Raw genomic sequence first — 21,765 nt, forward strand, 5'->3', positions numbered from 1 at the left:
CATTTAACTTCTCATATGGTAGCATTTTTCTCATTGTCCCTTCATTATCTTCTCCTACAGTATTTACTGTGACAGCAGAGATCGTGTTTGTCTCAATAGTATATCGTTATCTAGTATGCAGGGTATTCTGTAGTGCTTTTTGTTTTGAATAAATGCATCTAAACGAAATATATTCTGTTAGTGGGTAATACCGTATCTTAGTAGGTCCAATCCTTTTCTTCTTCAGTATCTCTTTGTATATACTCGTTCTATTTTACCAGTATCTCCATCCCATTAGGAGTCCGATCCGGATCATCTCCGTATTCAGTGCCCCGGCCCTAATTCTCTTGTTTACAGAGAAGACTGTCTCCCTCTCCCCTACCCCCAAACCTTAAGATGTACGCAATCCTACCTTTCACCCCAAACGAAATAAATGTTTAAAAACGACATAGGGGCGCTTGGGTGGCTCAGTCACCTCACGGTCCCTGAGTTCGAGCCCCGCGTCGGGCTCTGTGCTGACAGCTCAGAGCCTGGAGCCTGTTTCGGAGTCTGTGTCTCCCTCTTTCTCTGACCCTCCCCAGTTCATGCTCTGTCTCTATCTCAAAAATAAATAAACGTTAAAAAAAAAAAAAATTTAAAAACCGCAAACTCATTCCCATTATCTTTTTGCTCAAAAGAAGGTGTCTAGAGAAAACAATGAAGGCTTTTAAGATTGTCTCAGGGCAGACCGCTCAACCTGCTACACCTCTACAAATGCCTCCAGGTGTAAGCAACACTTCCTTCTCCTTTCCCCGGAAACGGAAAGAGACTAGGAAAGGCCCAGAACCCGAGTTTAGGGATTCGTTTTCCTCAGGTTTCTTGATGGGCGGGGCCGGCAGGCCGAAACCGACTGGCGGGCAGAGACGTCGCTCTCGGCTGACTACGCTTTCTATTGGCTTTCCTGGACTCCGCCCATGGACAGGGCGGGAGATTCGGTGTGCCCAGGCAGGACCCCCATCCCCCAGCCGTCCTCCCGGCTTCCCTCCTCGTCTCTACGACTCTGAGACCCTGCGACCCTGCTCCGGCTGTGCTTAACAGGCATCTGGCTTTTCCTGCTGGGGCCGTAGCCACCTCACCTGGAGTGTCCAGTCAGCGGGGTACCGCCGGCAGGTGCTGGGCGGCCCGAGCGGCGCCTGGCGGAGACCTAGCGTTGAGTGGTGGGACGACTGGGCAGCCCGCTTCCCTCTCCCGCTTAACTCGGGGTTTGTGAGGTGAGTCCGGTGGCGTCCAGCTCCGCAGTCTGAGCTGGGGTACTCGTCTCGAAGAGGGCTCCCCCTCGGCTCTCCGGGCTGGGTCGTTGCCCTCCCCACGCAGCCCGAAGGCCCCGAGGACCCCCGGCGCGGCCAACTGGTAAGTGGCTCGAGGCCCGGGCCAAAGTCCATAAATACTTGTTGGGGTGACAGCCTCTTTCTGGAAGTACCGTTGGTCGGTTTCTCCAGCAGTGATAGGCCTTCTGTGCAAGGGGCGCGTTGCCAACGTATCAGTTTCTCGGCTTAAAGAGCCTTGTGCTCGTAAAGAGAGAACTGTGAAAATCAGTAACGAAAGTGTAAAGTGACCAGAGAGGAGCAGGCACAACGAGGAACAGATTTCGTCCCAGAACTGCCACAGGAGTGAGAACCTTTGATGGCATCCCAGCCCGGATGCCCCAAATGAATCCTGCTGCCTGGTCGGTCACCCTGGCACCATGCTTGGTTGTAAAATGTTGATGAACCAGGCTCTTCTGGTAGAGCTTTTTACATTAAAAGGATGTTGATGCATTAGTTTTCGTCTTACAACTGAAATCCTAACAAAACCATCATACCTACACCCTAGTTAAATGGCAATCTGAAGGAAAAATAGCATGGCTCTACTACACCGTTGTGTATTGGCACTGCACGTTAAATAGATATCATTTATTTGTCATTTACTGAGCACCTTTTCTATTAGACGAGATGTAGGGATGTCAAGAAATCTACATGGTTAAGTTGAAGTTAAAAAAAAAACAGTGATAAGGAACATTTAATTAGTATTTTCATATGCCATGCACATGAGCTCATTTAATCGTTTTGTCCACAGTTGTGAGTGTGGAGTTAAGATCAGAACCTAGGCTTATCTGATATCAAAATTAGTGCTAATCTATGCCACCTTTTTTTTAAGGATTATGATTTTAAAAATTGTAGCAAATCCTTTATTTGCTCTCAGAGGAGAGTGTTTTGCCATTAATACGCCATTGGTGCTGCTGTATTACCTGACTGGTTAACTCCTTGTAAGGAGTCCACTTAAAATTCAGCACCCAAAGACAGTGCCTTGAAGAGTAAATGGTCACTAAAAATTTGCATTTTATTGTGTGGTTGTCAAGTAGTGGATTTTGTTTGTTGTTGTTTTGTTGTTTTCAGAAATCTTTGGAAAAAGAAGGAAAGATTTCTTTCAAAGTCTTTATAGAAGTTTCTTCAGTTTGGTGATTCAGTACTGTGTAATAAGATGGCTTAAAATCTAGAAAAGGAAATGCTTTCAGCCACAAACAATATTAAGTTAGGACGCCTCTGTCCAGGCAATTCTTACGTAAAATACCATAGGGAAATTGCGAAAGACGATATTCAGTTGTCTAAAATTTTTGTTTTTAAATTTTCCTTGAAAATCTTTCCCCAAAGGAACTACTAAACTTTTGTGAATGAGAATTATGCAACTGACCTTTATTCCTTTTTCACTTTGGCTGCCAGTTAGCTCCGAGCCACTGTTCTTTGTATGATGTATTTTCTGCTTTCTTTGTATTTTCCTGGATCCAGACTCCTATTACTATTACAGTTTGTCGTTTGTTTTATTGCATTTGCTTATTGTCAGTATTTCAAATCCTTTGTAGAACATAGCTGTTTATATTTTAAACAGTTGTTTATATTATGTTTAAACATAGCTGTTTATATTTTAAAACAATATACATTAGAGTGAATCTGGCCATGCTCCTAAAAATATGCTTGATAGGGGCGTCCGGGTGGCTCACTCGGTTAAACGTCTGACTTCGGCTCAGGTCATGGTCTCATGGTTCTCACGGTTCATGAGTTCAAGCTCCATGTCAGGTTCTGTGCTGACAGCACAGAGCCTGCTATGGATCCTCTGTCTCTCTGCCCCTCCTCTACGCTTGTGCACCCACTCCCATTGTCTCTTAAAATTAAACAAACATTTTAAAAAAAGAGATTAAAAACATGTATGCTCGATAGAACTAGGGGTGTTTAACTTAATGAACTGGAAACCTGGAGGAACTGTAGAAATCTTTGGATGTTTGAACTGCCAGATGGGAAAATGACTAGATATATGATGAATAGTTTCCAGAGGTCAAAACAAGCATTCAGGATAACAGATTTGTATTTAATGGCAGGAAAAGTGTGTAGTAGCATGATCAAGGACTTTGGAATCAAACTTGGGTTTTAGCCCTTAAGACACTTTCTAGTTGCATGAATTTGGATGAGTAAGAGGATTTAATGGTCTACTATACATGAAAGTACCTAATAGAGTGCCTGACAAACAGCCCCTCAGAAAAACTTTATTTTATACATATATAAAGAAATCATAAGTTTCTTTATTATATACAAATGTCATGTAGATGGGGGCACCTGGGTGGCTCAGTCAGTTAAGCATCCAACTTCAGCTCAGGTCATGATCTTCTGGTCTGTGAGTTCAAGCCCTGAGTCGGGCTCTGTGCTGACAGCTCAGAGCCTGGAGCCTGCTTCAGATTCTATGTCTCTCTCTCTCCCCGTCCCCCACTCACGCTTTGTCTCTGTCTCTGAAAAATGAATAAACCTTTTTTTTTTTTTTTTTTTTTAAATTTTTTTTTCAACGTTTATTTTTGGGACAGAGAGAGACAGAGCATGAACGGGGGAGGGGCAGAGAGAGAAGGAGACACAGAATCGGAAACAGGCTCCAGGCTCCGAGCCATCAGCCCAGAGCCCGACGCGGGGCTCGAACTCAAGGACCGCGAGATCGTGACCTGGCTGAAGTCGGACGCTTAACCGACTGCGCCACCCAGGCGCCCCTGAATAAACCTTTAAAAAAAATTTTTTTTTAATATGTCATGTAGATGCATTAAACTTTTTCTGTAATATGTCCAAATTCCCCATGGTAGAAAGCAGTATCATGACTAGAAAAATGGCCCAAAACGATATGGTCTGCTGGCAGTGGTCATATAAATTATAGATGAAGTATTATCTTTATACACAAAAACCTAATAGAGTTGGTGAGTGTTAAATGAGAATATGTATAGAATATTCAAAACTGTGTCCAGCATATAGTAAGTGCTCAAATTTTGGCCTCCTCTCTCCAGCCACCTGCCCCCGTGGTCCAGATCTTCTCATCTAGTACTTCCTGGCCAAAATACTGATGGCTGTTTTGCCCTTTCCTATGCCTTCATAATAACGTTTGACTTTGTAAGAACTGTATTTATGTATTCATCTTGTTTGTTAAAACTCATGAACTTGTTTGTTTCTTTTATTTCCTATTAGCTGACCTTGACCAAGTTCTTTTTTTTCCAATTGCAGGGGACTCTACCTGAATTTTCCAGCTGCAGAATGTGTAATACCTTTAAAGGTAAATGAAAATAGAGACAAGTCAAAAAAAAGAAAATAGAGACAAGTCATTTAAGTGTGCAGAAGAAAATTTCTCAGCATTTAGTAAGTTATCTTCACGCAAGTAACTGACTCATGAGTGATGTAGTCAGCCTCTTATTAGGAGAAAAGACAAAAATAGGATTTATAGAAGAAGGAGGAGAGAAAAAAAATTCACTTTTTGGGTAAACCAATGAGCTAGCAGCTAGTTAGAATCACAGTTGGTTTCAGGCCATTAGTATTATAAGTTCTGAAATTAAGTTTTTTCAGAGTAGGCAGAGTTGATCAAGGTTTTGCTTGCCAAACTCTGAAGTTTGATCAGTGAAGAAGTGACTATCAAGTATTAGAAAGATTCATGTTTAGTGTTTAGTTGCCATGATACCCAGAAAGCCACGTTCATAATTGTGAAGTTTGGTAAGCATGCAATAATAGTACAGAGAGGTGCTTGAGGATTGTTTGATCCAGGTTTGGTATAACAGTGAAGTACATAGACTTTCGCCAGTGGACTATTTATCTCCAATGAATAGATACTAAAATCTACCAAACCATTATTCTTTGCTTGGCTGTCCCTTTTCTAAACTGTCATGTATTAACCACCCCCTTTCTGATAATGTTATCATTCTGTAGATTGGTTATAGCTTTCTTTACAGGAAGCATTGGTTCCCTGTTATTATACTTTAGTTGCCTTGTTTGGATTGAATTTGTTTTTTTTCCAACTGTCAGTTGCCTCTTCCTGTCTTTTCCATTTTTCAGATAAAGAACTGAGTTACCTATTATCAAAAAAACAGTATTAATACAATAATGTATAATATATTTTTCATACTTAAGACTTTAAGTGTTTTGTACAAATACGTGTGTTTGTTACGTGAATGTTTATTTGGCTGTTGATAATGAATTTTTCATCACTTTGTAGTGCTTTATTGCTTTTGTTTAGGTTGGCAATGATGAGTAAACTGGAATTAAAAGAAGACAAGATGCTGGAGGTTCAATTTGTGGGAGATGATGACGTTCTTAATCACATTCTTGATAGAGAAGGAGGTACAGAGTGATTATACAATTGAAGAGATGCTTATGTGATGGTTATGGATTATTTCACTTTTTAAAATATTTTAACCTTCTATTTTGAATATATAGCACAAAGTATTTGATCTAGTAAGACTAAATAAAAACCACTTTTTTAGTTTACTCCAAACTTTTGACAATTAAAAATAATAAAGCTTTATCTGATATGAAATGCTTAATAATAGGGATAAATGATAACTACCCATTGTAATTAAAATGTGTAGTTATTTTGACCCCCCCAAAATAATACACTTTCAGGGTTTTTTTTTTAAATTATATAAACTGTAGTGAAGAGTGGTATATACTTTCATCAAAGAGAAAACAGTGAATTTTCTTCCAGATTTTAAATAATGACAATATAAGTAGTACAGTTTACTTATTTAAATGTAATATTTAGAAAGAATTTATACCTGTCATGTCCTAATTCTTTGGATGTTCTTATAGGAGCTAAATTAAAAAAGGAGCGAGCTCAGCTTTTGATCAACACAAAAAAAATAATAAAGAAGCCAGAATATGATTTGGAAGAAGGTGACCAGGAAGTCTTAAAAGATCAGAACTATGTGGAAGTTTTAGGACAAGATATTCAAGGTATTTTGGGGACTGGGGAAAGGGAATGTACACTCAAATTTCTGCTAGTAGCTAAAATTGCTTTGCAGGATACATAAAAATAGTCTGGTAGGTTAGGCAGTGGTGTACCATATTATTATTTTCTAATTGTAAACTACATATAATATAAACTTTACCATCTGTAACATTTTTAAGTGTATAGCTCAGTTGTATTAAATGCATTCATAACGTTGTGCTACTATCACCACCATCCATCTCCAGAAGTCTTTTCGTCACGCATGCTATATTATTTTATTTCTCATCAGAAAAGCACTTGCTTCAGTTTTTTATGTACAGTTGGAAAAGTTGGAAGCACTGAGTTTCCATTACATTTTTTTCTTCAGTTTTTTTCCCCCACAAGCAACCAGTCCTGCATTTAATTATTTTTAGAAAAATTCTACAGACCAATCTAAAGTTATTTTTTAAGATACCTATATATTTTTAATTAATTTGAAATAATTTCATAAAGCAAGTCACTTCATTATTACTTTGGTCTTTTTTTTTTTTTTTAATGTTTGTTTATTTTTAAGAGAGAGAGACAGAGCACAAGTGGGGGAGGGCAGAGAGAGAGGGAGACACAGAATCCAAAACAGGCTCCAGGCTCCAAGCTCTCAGCACAGAGCCTGATGTGGGGCTCAAACTCACAGACCATGAGATCATGACCTGAGCTGAAGTGGGACACTTAACTGACTGAACCACCCAAGTGCCCAATTTGGTCTTCTTTATAGAAATAGAAGGGACATTCCAAGAAGTAATGTTTGAATGTAGGCATGCTGATGTTCTGGGTTTTTTTTGCTTTTTGTTTTTTGTTTTTTACATCTAAACCAGATTCCTGCCAGATTATATTTTAAAAATTCTAGGCTTATTATCTTATAGTTAGGGCTCAAGGAACACAGATCTACTTAAGTTGGCTTAGTAAATAAAGACTAAGGAACAAAATCAGTATTGTTGGGCACTAGGGGCATTGGAACTGAGACAACATTAAAAACCTAGGGACTTTGCTTTCATAGATCTCCCAGTCTCCCTCATGTCATCTCCGTGCATCTGTTCTCTTTGTATGCCACCTGTCTCTCTCGTGTATGTGTTTTTTACTCTCTCATACTTGGCTTATAAATGGTCATCTTCACTACTCCTGACCTTTTTGTCACTTCTTGAGTAATAACACCTCTGGTTTAGTTCCCACTGTTAAATGGCATGATACAAAAAATGACTGTTGTTCCTCAATAGACTAAGTGGACAGAGTAGATTCTTTTAAAAGTTTCCCCAATGGGATAGTTGACATTTTTAGGGCATGTTCTGAATAGAACTTTGAATTCTTGACTCCTATTACGCTAGACCTAAGAAGAGATTGAAAGTGTTTTTGTTTTATTTCTTGTTGTAAAAGTAATACATATTTGTGGGGCACCTGGCTGTGACTCTTGATCTTGGGGTTGTAAGTTTGAGCCCTACGTTGAGTGTAGAAATTACATTAAAAAAATAAATAAAATCTTAAAAAAAAAATACATATTTGTAGTAGAAACTCGGTGCTTCCAAGCTTTTTCACTTAATAGCACTTACAGCAAATGATATTTGGAAGCACACTGGAATAAATGGAGGAGAATGCCCCAGACCAGGACAAATGCCCTCGGGCTTCTAACCCTTATTCCTGCTCTTTCTGCAAGCCCTGACTGGCATCCACAGAGGCCTGAGAGGATCATTACTCAGCCTACCTATAACCTATGCCTTTAATTTTGCACACTTAATGGGAATCTTTGCCTTAGAGCAGTGTTTCTCAGCCTATTTTTTACTATCATCCCCAAAAGAGCCTTCTTTTAGACATTTTCTCCTAATTGCCCCCACCCATGAATTTTTGATACTATATATATGATATATATCTGTTTACATATCTGTTTGCATATCTGTGGCTCTTTGGAGGACCACAGACCATTGTAATATCTAAGATGTTTTTCACATTTTCACATTCTTCCTCCCACCGAGAGCCAATTTTTAATCCATCTGGAGCAATATATTCCTGTTGAGAATGCATGCTTTAGAGAACCTGGAACTGTTAACAGTTGGCTGTGTATTTTCTGTCTGTATGTGCAAGACAAGTCTATAACTTCACGATTAAGTCTCACAGACGTGACTCTTTCTGTTTTGATTTTTTTCTTGTTTGCCAAAATGTGTATTGGGGAGAATGGTGTTCCAGTTATGGTATAGGAAGGAGAGTTTTTTGTTTTTTTTTGTTTTTTTTTTTTTTAGTTTTTTTTTTTTTTTTAACAGTTATTTATTTTTGAGACAGAGACAGAACATGAACGGGGGAGGGTCAGAGAGAGTGGGAGACACAGAATCTGAAACAGGCTCCAGGCTCTGAGCTGTCAGCACAGAGCCCGATGCGGGGCTCAAACTCACAGACCACGAGATCATGACCTGAGCCAAAGTCAGATGCTTAACCAACTGAGCCGTCCAGGCGCCCCTAGGAAGAAGAGTTTTTTAATGTTTTCTTCAGAGTGGAAATGGTGACATCTATTACAGTCTTCTTTAGCCTCCTTTGAGATAATGAACAATAAGCTTCTTTCTAATCTTTTATTGTAATAGAAAACAAATGTGCATTTTTTTTAAGTTAGTTTATTTATTTTGAGAGAGAGAGAGAGAGAGAGCACAAGCAGTGGAGGGGCAGAGAGGAGAGACAATCCCAAGTAGGCTCCACACCATCAGTGCAGAGCCCGATGCGGGACTTGAACCCACCAACCATGAGATCATGACCTGAGCCTAGATCAAGAGTCGAATGCTTGGGGTGCCTGGGTGGCTCAGTTGGTTAAGCATCCGACTTCAGCTCAGATCATGATCTCCTGGTTCATGAGTTCAAGCCCCTCATCAGGCTCTGTGCTGACAGCTCAGAGCCTGGAGCCTGCTTCAGATTCTGTCTTTGTCTCTCTCTCTCTCTCTCTCAAAAATAAACATTAAAAAAAAAAAAGTCCAATGCTTGACTGACTGTGTCACCCAGGTGCCCCCATATGCATTATTTTTAAAATATAGAAGGACATTTGGCAAAGAATCCTTAGGAATAGTTAAAGAAAACAACCTTTCAACAATGACCTCTAAATATTTTATTAATCCCTTTACTTACTATCAAAGTGTAAACTGCTTCTTATAAAAAGCACACATCTTGACATACCTGGCGTCATTCTTAGCCTGTTAATCACATCTAGTCTGTAGAATAGTCACTGCATAGAGGTGCTAGGTGATCTCAGCCTTAAATAGAAGATTTTTCCCAAAGATCTCTCAAAGCAATTAGGTGTCCTCAAGAGCAATTTGTCTTATTGATGCTTCTCCTGAACAATTGGTTTGTTTTTTAGTCTTAGCAACAGTGTAACTCTATAATTGATTCTTTGTTAGTTGACTACTAGAAAATTCTTGGAAAACCTCTTCTTAGAAATGTGAGAAAAAAATAAAAATTGTGGTAAAATACATGTAATATAAAACTTATGATCTTAAAGTGTATAGTTTAGTATTAAGTACATTCACATTGTTTTGCAGTCTCCAGAACTCTTTGCATTTTACAAAACTGAAATTCTACCCATTAAACAACTCCCCAGTCCCTTCTCCTTATAGCCCCTGACAACCACCATTGTACTTTCTATGAATTTGACTACTCCAGGTACCTCATGTTAAGTGGAATCATACAGTATTTTTGCGTGTGTAACTGGCTTATTTCACTTAGCATAATGTTCTCAAGGTTCATCCATGTTGTAGTGTCAGAATTTTCATCCTTTTTGAGGCTGAATAATATTGCATTGTATGCATATACCATATTTTGTTTTTCCATTCGTCTGTCAATGGACTTTTGGGTGGCTTCGACCTTTTGGCTACTGTGAATAATGCTGCTATGAACATGGGTGTACAAATATCTTTTTGAGGCCCTGATTTGAATTCTTTTGGATATATTCCCAGAAGTGGAATTGCTGGATCATATGGTAATTCTATTTTTAATTTTTTGAAGAATCTCCATACTATTTTCCACAACAGCTACACCAATTTACTTTTCTACTAACAGGACACAACACAAGTGTTCTAGTTTCTCTGTATGCATACCAACACATGTTTTTCTTTTTAAATTGTTTTTTAATGTTTATTTATTTTTGAGAGAGAGAAAGAGAGCGTGAGCAGGGGAGAGGCAGAGAGAGAGGGAGACACAGAATCCAAAGCAGGCTCCAGGCTCCGAGCTATCAGCACAGAGCCCAATGCAGGGCTCAAATCCACGAACTGCAAGATCACGACCTGAGCCAAAGTCGGACACTTAACTGACTAAGCCACCCAGGTGCCCCTGTTTTTCTTTTTTAATAGCCATGCTAATGGGTGTGAAATGGTGTATTACAGAAATAACATTGCATTCTGATATATAAACAACATAGTTGGCCTTTATTAGACTTTTGGATTGTTTCTAACTTTTTATTTTAACTAATACAGTAGTGATTACCCTGGGACATAAATCTTTGTTTAGATCTCTTATTTCTTCATAAGAGAGTCCTAGAAGTAGAATTACTGGTGAAAGTGTATGAACTTTATAAAGCATACATGTTGCCAAATTGCTTTCTAGAAGGATTGTATCAACTAGTATTAGGATCCCTCATCAGAATTAAGTATTTTTTGTTACATTTATTACCCACTTTAATTTCTTTTGTGTTTTGTATATTCATAGTTTTTTCAGTTTTGTGCATTTTGAGTCATTTAAAACTTATTAAAAAGTTTTATATGTGGGAGACTTGGGTGATACAGTCAGTTGAGTGTCCGACTTGAGCTCAGGTCGCACTCTTGTGGTTCATGGTTTCAAGCCCTGTGTCAGGCTTGCTGTTGTCAGCGCCGAGCCTGCTCAGATCTTCTGTCCCCCTCTCTCTGCACCTCCCCACTCACGCTCTCTTCACATAAGCATGCTCTCTCTCTCTCTCTCTCTCTCTCTCTGTCTCTCAAAAATAAATAAACATTAAGAAAATAGTGTCCTTTAAAAAAAGAAAAATTCTATATATAGTAAAAACCTTCTTGGACAATATGATTAGAATCATTGTTAGTCAATCAAAATATCAGAACCAGAAAATCATAAAAATACTCTAAACATTTTGTTTTATATATAAGCATATATATACACACATATACACACACATACACAAACACATACCCACCAGAGTCTTTTCTTTCAATAGAAGTTTGCTAGAAGTCAGCTGGTTGAAGAACAGCATCACCTTTTGATTTTGGTGTTGGGTTTTTTTTAGACCGCATATCCATAATGCACCATTTGGGATTTCAGGTTTCATTTCCCTCCATTAGATTGTACATTTAAAGACACTTTTGATGCAGTATCAGTGTAGTGTGCTTTTGTGTTTTTTCAAATTTTTTCTTAAATCTTTTATGATTTCTCACCCATATCTGATTTGAAACTAACTCTGCTTACTAATAACTTTAATCAAATATTTCTAAAGCATTTAATTTAGTTTACATAGAAACTACTCAGTATCTTTAAATTCATATTTCGTCTCTGCCCCAGACACTTAAGGTACATAAGTACAGGTTTGCCATAAACAGACTTAAATGTATGTGAAAATTAGATATAAGAGAGAGGCAGCATTGCAGATCACTCTGCTAAGGATGAACTGGTCAGTAAACAGTGTTGGGACAATGGAGTATCATAATGAAAAAAAGAATTTGATCTCTACCTCCCATCTTAAACAAGTTAATTACCTTAATTTAAGATTTACGTATGAAAAGCAAATTGTAAATGCTTTTACAAGAAAATATAAGAATATGGTTTTGACTTGATTATAGATTAATTTCTTTTAATGTAATTAAAAAAGGTTGACACATTCACCTTATTAAAATTCAGCACTTCTCAGGAAGACAAACCACAGATTAGGAGAAAATATTTGCAAAAGACATCTGTTGAAGAAGTGTTACCCAGAATACACAAAGAGCTCTTAAAACTCAACAGTGAGAAAATGGATAGCCTGATTTAAAAATGAGCAGAGGCTCTGAACAGGACATCTCACCTAAGAAGATATACAGATGGCAACTAGTGATTTGTATTTACTCAACTCAGAATATACTCAACATTATATGTTATTTAAAAATTGCAGATTTTGGGGCGCCTGGGTGGCGCAGTCGGTTAAGCGTCCGACTTCAGCCAGGTCACGATCTCACGGTCCGTGAGTTCGAGCCCCGCGTCAGGCTCTGGGCTGATGGCTCGGAGCCTGGATCCTGTTTCCGATTCTGTGTCTCCCTCTCTCTCTGCCCCTCCCCCGTTCATGCTCTGTCTCTCTCTGTTCCAAAAATAAAAAAAAAATTAAAAAAAAAAAAATTGCAGATTTAAACAACGATGAGATTGCCACTTACACACCTATTAGAATGGCCAAAATTCAAAACACTGACAGCACCAAATGCTAGCAAAGCTGTGGAACAAGAGGAGTTCTCATTTATTACACAATGGTACTGCTCTTTGAATGACAGTTTGGCAGTTTCTTACAAATTAAACATATTCTTACAATATCATCTAGCAATTGTTCTTCTTTGTATTTACTCATATGAGTTGAAAACTTATATCCATTCAGAAACCTACGCGCATGCATGCACACACACACACACACACACACACACACACACACACACACTCTGCACACAGATGTTTACAGAAGCTTTGTTCATAACTGCCGTGGCTTGGAAACAACCAAAAAGTTAACCAAGAATAAATTGATATATCCATACAGTGGAATATTATTCATCATTAAAAAAAAAACATACCAAGGCATGAAAAGATGTGGAGGAACCTTAAATGCATATTACTGAGTGAAAGAAGCCAATCTGAAAAGAAGCCAATAGCTATGATTCCAACTGTGTGACATTATGGGAAAGGCAAAACTGTGGAGACAGTGAAGAGATCACTGCTTGCCAGTGGTTAGAGGATGGGAGGTCTGAATTGGTTGAGTACAGAGGATTTTTAGGGCATTGAAACTATTCTGTATATTATATTACAGTGGTGGATACATGTCATCATACTTCTTTCAAAGTCTATAGAATGTACCACATCAAGAATGAACCTTAATATAAGCTGTGGACTTGAGGTGATAATGAAGTGTCAGTGTAGGTTCAAGATTGTAACAAATCTACCACTGTGGGGTGAGATGTTGATAGTGGGGGAGGCTGTGCGTTTGTGAGGACAGGAGGTATATAGGAAATCTCTGTACCTTGTATTCAGGTTGGCTCTAGACCTAAAACTGCTCTAAAACATAAAGTCTATTTGAAAAAGTATTCAGTACTTCTCTTCATCAAATGACACCCTAAAGAAGTGAAAAGACAAGTCATAGGATAGAGAAAAAGATATTTCCTCTTTAGAAATAACAAACATGTGAAAAGACGTTCAACCTCATTAGCAATTAGGGAAAGGGAAATTAAAACAACTGGCCCCATATGATTCATTTTATACCCACTCAATTGGCAAAGATTAAGGAGTTAAGATAATGCCGAGTATTAGGGCATAGACAGTGGGTACTCTTAAATAGTAAGGATAGTAAACATCAACTTCGGAACAGTCTGGCACTGTTTTATAATAACAATAATAAAATCCATTAGATGTTAACCTGAATTACATATATTTAGATTTGAAAAACAACTATTTCCAAAAAGAAAATTAGTGAAGAAGTCCTTGTTTTACATTTTTGCAAATCTCTTTAATGTCTGGCTTAATAGAAGACAGCTGAATTTTCATATCTGCTTCACACATTCCATTAGCCCACAGGATGGTGTTGTCATCACACATCATGTAGTCTCTGGGATACCTATGATCTACTCTTGATTGCGAAAAAATCGAATAATATCTTAGTGTTGTTATGAAATAGTTTTGGCCCCCAGTCCCCCATCACACTTTGAGAATTACTATGCCAGAGAGTAGGCTACTAGCGATGAGTATCCGGTATGTTGTAGGTAGCTGTTGTTATTAAAAGGGATGATTGAATGGGGCTCCTGGGTGGCTTGGTCAGTCAAGCGTCTGACTTTGGCTCAGGTCATGATCTCACGGTCCGTGAGTTCAAGCCCTGCGTCGGGCTCTGTGCTGACAGCTCAGAGCCTGGAGCCTGTTTCAGATTCTGTGTCTCCCTCTCTCTCTGCTCCTCCCCTGTTCATGCTCTGTCTCTCTCTGTCTCAAAAATAAATAAACATTAAAAAAAAAATAAAAAAAAAAAAGGATGATTGAAGAATGAAAATTAGGTCATAGTCTTGATAGTAAGAGAGCTTCCACCATGTAACAACTGTTACCTGTCTCAGTGTCAATTAACTGAATTGTACTTGGCAGTGTTTACTTCAAGAAGAAAACAACTAATAGAGCCCCTTCTGTTTTCCCTCAGGGGCAGCAGTATCATGAATTGAATGCATATACCTCTAGTCTGGAGGGTTTGGGGAGGAGGGGAGGTGGGGCGTGCATGCGTGCGTGCGTGTGTGTGTGTTTATATGTTTATTTTTGTGTACTTGTGAAGAATAATGTGTTTTCTGTGTTTCAGATTTATATAAACATAGTCTGTCATCTATTTTTAAATATTTTATGTATAAATATGTATTGTTAAACCTTTATGCAAGACAGGGGTATAGATCTTAAATTTTTAGTTAAAATTTTATTTTTTCTGTTAATTTTGCCTATTTTCCCAAAATGCATATTGCTTTTTCTCTTTCAGAATCTTTGAAAAATGGCTCTGCTGCAGATGGTGGGAATAAAGTTTATTCTTTTCAGAATAGAAAACACTCTGAAAAGATGGCTAAATTAGGTATGTTGTTTTTCTAAGAAGGTGTATTTAACTACATTCCCCACAGTTATCATCCTAATGCATTCCCTAAAAGAATGAGGGATATCGTTTTGTATCATATTTTCAAGCATATGTAAAACCAATTATTTTTCATACTCAGATGTTTTTTCTTTGTAATGTTTGTTTACTTTTGAGAGAGAGAGACAGAGTGCAAGTGGGGAAGGGGCAGAGAAAGAGAGACAGAGACAGAATCTGAAGCAGGCTCCAGGCTTGAAGCTGTCAGCACAGAGCCGGACGTGGAGCTCAAACTCACATACTGGAGATCATGACCTGAGCCGAAGTTGGATGCTTAACCCACTGAGCCACCCAGATGCTCCTGCTCAGATGTCTTCTGTTCTCAGCTAGATTTTAAGCTTCTCACAGTAGGAATCCTGTGTCTCTTTTCTTCCCACATCTAGCCATAGGTCCTGAACAAAGTTTTAAGTAAATGAGCGTCTTAAGTCACAGATAATCTGAATTTAATGACTAAGAATTTTATACCATATATAGAAAAATGTTTGTATTGTAGAAAACTGTATAAAATTGTTACAAATGGGCTGTTGTAATATTTTTTCTTACTCAAGTTACCACTTATACTAATTTTACATGGATTACTAATTTTCAGAAAACTAGACTAAAATAAATTACATACAACATTAAAATTAAACTATCAATTCAATTCTTTTAAAAAATTCAGATTGCACTTTATTTGGGTCCTGTGGTATGAGGGGTCATTTTTGAAAGCTTTGAGGAAAGGAAATAACATATGAAAGTAGTTTGAAAATTAGATCCATAAGTATATGAAGGTCTGGGAACAGCAAGAAGTCAAGACCAAGGGAACAATAATTATCCAGTAAAATGTCAAGTTGTATAATAGGGCTTATAATCTATAATTACAGAACACCGATATATGCAGTCATCCTGGCCAGTAACCAGGTAAACATTCAAGATCAAGTGAAAAACTTAAGTGTTTACATTGATGAGGGATATATAAGAATTATAACATCTGTGTTACTGAATATTAAACATTATAATATTTAATCATTTGCAGTATTCAGCTTTTCTGAAAAGTATAATATGAAATTCATTATTAATTCTGAACCTAACATGGTACATACAATAATTTACATGAATTGATCTGTTTCTTAATGTTCATAATGCACATTAAGAAATTAACAGTTTTTCAGTCTGTAAAAATGACTGCATTCTTTATAGGATCTTTGAGAAACCAGAGAAGAAATGCTAAAGTAATTATTAGAGAAAGGATCAGATAGACACCAAGACTAACCTGAAACCCCAAAACAATGAAACAGGACAAAGAACATTGGAGAAAGAGAACTAATAGTGAAGAGAGGAGCCCCAGAGGAGTAATCAAGTAGAAGTTCTTCAAGTAGATAATCCACATGCACATAATAACCATGATATATGTCTTATATTGTATGGGCTGCAAGAAACTTCAGTACTGTTATATTAGGCATTTCTGTCATCACAAATGAAAGAAATTCACAGTCACAAAAAGATGGCTTTCTGGATAATTTGAGACTGATGGTACTTTCCAAAATCTGTATTTAGTTTGGACTTGTGTTTAGTTGTGATTTTCTTTAAAGTGTATCCTTGGGCACCTGGGTGATTCAGTTGAGCATCCAACTCTTGATTTCGGCTCAGGTCATGATCCCAGGGTCGTGGGATCAAGCCCTACACTGGGCTCTGAACTGAACGTGGAGCCTGCTTAAGATTCTCTCTTTCTCTCTCTGTCTCTCCTCTCTCTCCCCCCACCTCCTGCCTCTCCCCTGCTTGTACGTTCCTAAAATTAAAAAAAAAAAGTTTCTTTGACTTATTTATTGTTGTTAATTGTGTTTACATCTAATTGTATCAATGAAGTAGAAGGCCTTAGTATTTTTAAAATAATTATAACCTGCCAGAAAATCACATGTTATTATGTATAAATGATTCAATATAATTGGTCTAACCAAGATACAGGTCTAGAAACACACTAGGAGTTAGATTGGGAATCTTTGTAAAATACATATCTGTGATGAGTTAATAAATGCAAACAAAAGAGCAAAGGTAGAAATACCAAGTAGAGAGGACAGTAAGGAGTTCACCAGCTTGGAGAAAGATGACTTTAGGGAAATTGAAAATAGATTGGTTGATAGGATCAAATAATAGCCTAATGAGAAGCTATCATTAGGCAAAGAGGATTTTAAAATTTTGTTTTAAAATTTCCAATATGGGGGCACCTGGGTGGCTCAGTTGGTTAAGCCTCTGACTCTTGATTTCGGCTCAGGTCATGATGTCACAGTTCATGGGATCAAGCCCCACATCAGGCTCTGCGCTGACAGCACGGAGCCTGTTTGGATTCTCTGTCTCCCTCTCTCTCTGCCCCTCCCTCACTCATTCTCTCTCAAAATGAATTTTAAAAACCTTTTTAAAAAAATAAAAAAAATATATTGTACTGTAGTTACTTTCTCAGTAGTGTGAGAGGCATGTGGAATGGAGCCTAACTAAGGAATAGATTTACATTTCCCAACTTAACACACACTGGAACATTGTTCACTGAGAAAAAAGGTATATTTTTGAATATATATGCTATTCAAGTTATATCCCTCTTTTTTAATAAAAAATATAGTTGAATTCATGTAAATTAAAGCCACTTTACTGACTCAAGCTCTTTCTAACTTGTTTCACACAATTTATCCTCCAGACTTGAAATTGATCCAAAATATGACAGTCCCCACAAATGTACTACCTTTTTTAATATGTTTATTTATTTTGAGAGAGAGAGAGAGAGAGAGCAGGGGAGGGGCAGAGACAGAGGAAGAGAAGAGAATCCCAAGCAGGCTCTGTGCTGTCAGCACAGAGCCCAACATGGGGCTCAAACTCACAAATCATGAGATCATTACCTGAGCCGAAATCAAGAATCAGATGCTTACCCGACTGAGCCACCCAGATGCCTCAAGAAAGTATTTTTAAAGGTAAAGATTATATTTTTCATATAAAATGGCCTTTTATGTTTAGAAGCCAACTTTTTAATCTGATGCTCCATTACAGAAACAGCTATCCACTCAATGCTATATTTTATACATTATTCACATGTATTATAGTTTTAGACACAAAATATACCACATGTTATGGGAGATTTAAGAGTTTTTAAAGTACAGTTTTAAATATACACAGCTTCCACTTGATTTAAATCCCATTTTCTGGCCATTCTTTCTTACCCTCTGACAAAGATATGCCTCAAGTATATATGATAAAGAAATTGAAGGAGTGTAAAATTATTGATGGAAAGGACAGGGAGAGAGAATGACAGTTTAGAAAGCAATAAGGTCAAAGCCTTATTTATTTATTTATTTATTTATTTAGACAACCTATAGATATTTGAAAGAAGATTTAAGGTAAAAGAGGCAGTACTCTTAATATAGATAGGTTTATTTATATTCCTGGTAGTAGTAGCAGGCAGGGTTTCCCCCCCCCCCGCCTAAGAATTTATATAAGTGAAATAAAGTGATTTCCCCCCTTCATCTGCTTAATCTTAATCCACCCCTTAATCATCTGTTAAAGATTGCTTTCTACATTTCTTTTGTCTGTTTACAGCTTCAGAACTAGCAAAAACACCAAGAAAAAATGTTTCAGTTAATTTGAAGAATGATCCTGAAATTATGATAAACATTCCTCAATGTAGCAAGGGTAAGATTTTACCTTGGTTCTTCGATAGTTTTCATAGTTGCTTCAAGTTATATATTTTTTACTTGTCTAAGTGTGTTTGTATATATTTTCTTCTTTTCTGTTCTGAAAATTTATTCAACCAAATGCAGTTAATACCCCCAATTTGTGCCTTCACATACCCATATTTAGCTATCAGTAAAAGGGGGAAATATCTGCTGATTGAAGTTGATTCATAGGGCCAATTAGAAACACCCTTAAAATCCTGTTATTTGCTTGAGTTACCCAAATGTTCATGGAAGATTTGCTTTGCCACATTCTATTTGAAATAAGGCTTTAGGGATTTGGAAGTCTTATAGTTTGTGGACAGTTGTGGGGCAGTTGAATGAAACTAGACTATGATGAAAAGTGAAGTATCATGGTAAGTAATGTCTTTTTTTATTTTTTAGGACATTCTGCTTCAGACAAAGTTCAGGTGAAGGTAAGCAATTGACTGAAACAAGCAAAAACCTTAGTGTTTCAAAGACATGAAAAATATCCACTTCATCTCTTAAATTATATAGTGCTTTATAATACACAGTATTTGCCAATTACACACCTTACATTAGATGAAGAATCTGAGGTTCAGAGAGGTGAAGTGACTGGTCTGAGTTCGTCTAACTGGGAAGGAGGAAAGCTGGAAAATGAAGCCAGGTCTTCTAGACCCAACTGTTGTGCTATTTCTATGTCAGAACTATCCCTATGTCAAGTTAGTGGAGCTGGCCTGGAAATATTACGGGTTTTGTTTTGTTCTGCTTTTATACATAATGTTCTCTTGTTTCTTGAGGGACTAATAGCAAGATCCATTAAATCCACCTTTCATAAGGTGGATTATTTATCCTTTCATAATTTACTTTTTTTCATAATTTACTTTTTTTTTTTTTTTTTTTTGAGACAGAGAGAGACAGAGCATGAGCAGGGGAGGGGCAGAGAGAGAGGGAGACACAGAGCCTGACATGGAGCTCGAACTCATGGACTGTGAGATCATGACCTGAGCTGAAATGGGACACTTAACCAACTGAGCCACCCAGAAGCCCCCATAATTTGCATTTGAAAACAAAGTTGGTTTTGGTAAACTCTTTCCAGGGTAGCTGAAAAAAAATGACAATTTTTATCCTCTCTTGTGTTTGTGTGATTTTGTTTTTTCATTATGCCTTGTCAAGTGGCCTGCCTGGATATGAGCAAACCCAGATGGGCATGAATGAATCCAGGGCAGTGAGTATGTGAGTGTGGAGTGTGTCCAGGCCTGGGTGCCTATAAATTTAGACATGCCTGGACTTATGTATAGGCTAAGTTTGGGGAACCCATTGTAAGAATGTGAGTGTAGACATTCAGGGCCATGGTTATGGCCTGTGACATGTGAATGTCTTGTTTAGGCAAGTCTAGATGTGAGATTAGACATGTCAGAGCCTCCTTTGTCTTTAACAATGCTTTTTTCCTGTATTATATCTTGTATACTGTATCACTATAAAAGAATAAAACCTATTCCCCTAATCCAGTCAAGAATTCAGAAATATTAGGGCGTCTGGGTGGCTCAGTCGGTTAAGCGTCCGACTTCGGCTCAGGCCATGGTCTCACAGTTTGAGTTCGAGCCCTGCATCGGGCTTTGTGCTGACAGCTCAGAGCCTGGAGCCTGCTTTGGATTCTGCATCTCCCCCTCTCTCTGCGCCTCCCACGCTCATGCTCTGTCTCTGTCTCTTGATAATAAGTAAACACTAAAAAAAAATAAGAAAAAAAAAGAATTTAGATATATTAATGCATTCTTTTTCAAGGTATGGATCACAGCACATTAGTGGATCTTGTCACTTCCCTAAGAAACCATCACAAAACCTACCACAATGAGAGACAACCTCTGTAACAGATTTAATGCACTGTCTTAGAAGGGAGAGTTCAGGAGAGAGTATGTATAGGGCTTGAGGATCTGGGCTTAAAAGGTTTAAGGCATGACTATCAAGATGGGGAATTGATCTGTATTAGACAAAATTCATTACATGTATTTGAGGATTGGTGGATGCAGTAAGGAGAGGGTCTTGAACTGCATCTTGATGAATGAACTATTATGTGATAAGCTGTTTGCCCTGTTGAGTAATCTATTATCTTGATTGGAGAACAGGTTACCCAAATTGTCTAGGTAAATCAGTTTGCAGAAATTTTTGTAGCAAACACTGAAGTAAGTTATAGCCTTACCTTTTTGAGCAAGAATTTTCTGAAACGGTTATTTTGACATTGGTGTTCTCAGACCTGATAATTAAGCTATATGGAGGCAGGCTGTCTCAACTCACGGTCTTGAGATGAGCTTAGTAGGACATGACCTACAGTTTAAAAAGTAAGAGACTGTAAAATTGAAAATTTCTATTTTGTAAGTATTACTTCATTATAATTTATTTCAGTTATATAACTGTGCACATGTGTACTGGATCAAGATGGCAAAATGTAAAAACATTTTTTAAGGATCTGGATCAAAAAAGTTTATGTTATATACTCATTGGGCTCAGTTCATTTATTATAATACTGTTCTTAGTATTCCCAAACCAGAATTCATTAACATTTGAAACTAGCACCAAGAACCTATCACAAGACAACAGACTTAAGTTTTTTGTCCCAATTTCATATTGCCAAAATAACACAGGGTACTTTATCTTTTTATCAGTATTGTTAAAAATTAACTTATATACAACAGTGGGCATTTTAATGTGCTAGCAGTTTACTGGTATTTAAGTATTATATTCTGTGAGGAAAAGAAAAATAGACTTTATACTTCTGTAAAGAATTTAAAAATTTTAAAATAATGACATAAAATGTATAGATCTCTGTTTCTCTCCTCCTCAAAGAAGGTAATACTTTACCACCAGTAAATTGCTAACACATTAAAAGGTCCATATGCATAGGTGTGCCTATTTTCTTGCTTACTCATTATCACTGGATATTATCCACTTTAAAAAAAAATATTTTCATCTGATGGGTGAAAATGGTTCAAAAGGCTCATATACATTTTTTCTTTA

At 37.5% G+C, this 21,765-nt stretch overlaps 1 protein-coding gene across 2 annotated transcripts in view; it reads left to right on the forward strand.

Moving 5' to 3' along the window:
• Nucleotides 1-883: 883 nt before the first annotated feature.
• ORC2 (origin recognition complex subunit 2) overlaps nt 884-21,765 on the forward strand; it is a 44,430-nt gene continuing 23,548 nt past the window's right edge. The window contains exons 1-7 of one of the 2 annotated variants that reach the window (XM_047084312.1): nt 884-1,368; nt 4,527-4,575; nt 5,527-5,630; nt 6,099-6,242; nt 14,951-15,040; nt 18,656-18,748; nt 19,174-19,205. In XM_047084312.1, the coding sequence (XP_046940268.1) occupies nt 5,534-5,630; nt 6,099-6,242; nt 14,951-15,040; nt 18,656-18,748; nt 19,174-19,205 (456 nt within the window). In that variant the 5' untranslated portion in view covers nt 884-1,368; nt 4,527-4,575; nt 5,527-5,533. Of the gene's footprint in view, nt 1,369-4,526; nt 4,576-4,607; nt 4,659-5,526; nt 5,631-6,098; nt 6,243-14,950; nt 15,041-18,655; nt 18,749-19,173; nt 19,206-21,765 lie in introns of those variants that run through there. The other variant, XM_047084311.1, reaches the window with a different exon arrangement.

This window comes from Lynx rufus, unplaced genomic scaffold (assembly GCF_022079265.1).
Source record: "Lynx rufus isolate CCGP_SWC_20201006 ecotype Redwood Valley unplaced genomic scaffold, mLynRuf1.p SCAF_2, whole genome shotgun sequence".
NCBI lineage: Eukaryota > Metazoa > Chordata > Mammalia > Carnivora > Felidae > Lynx > Lynx rufus.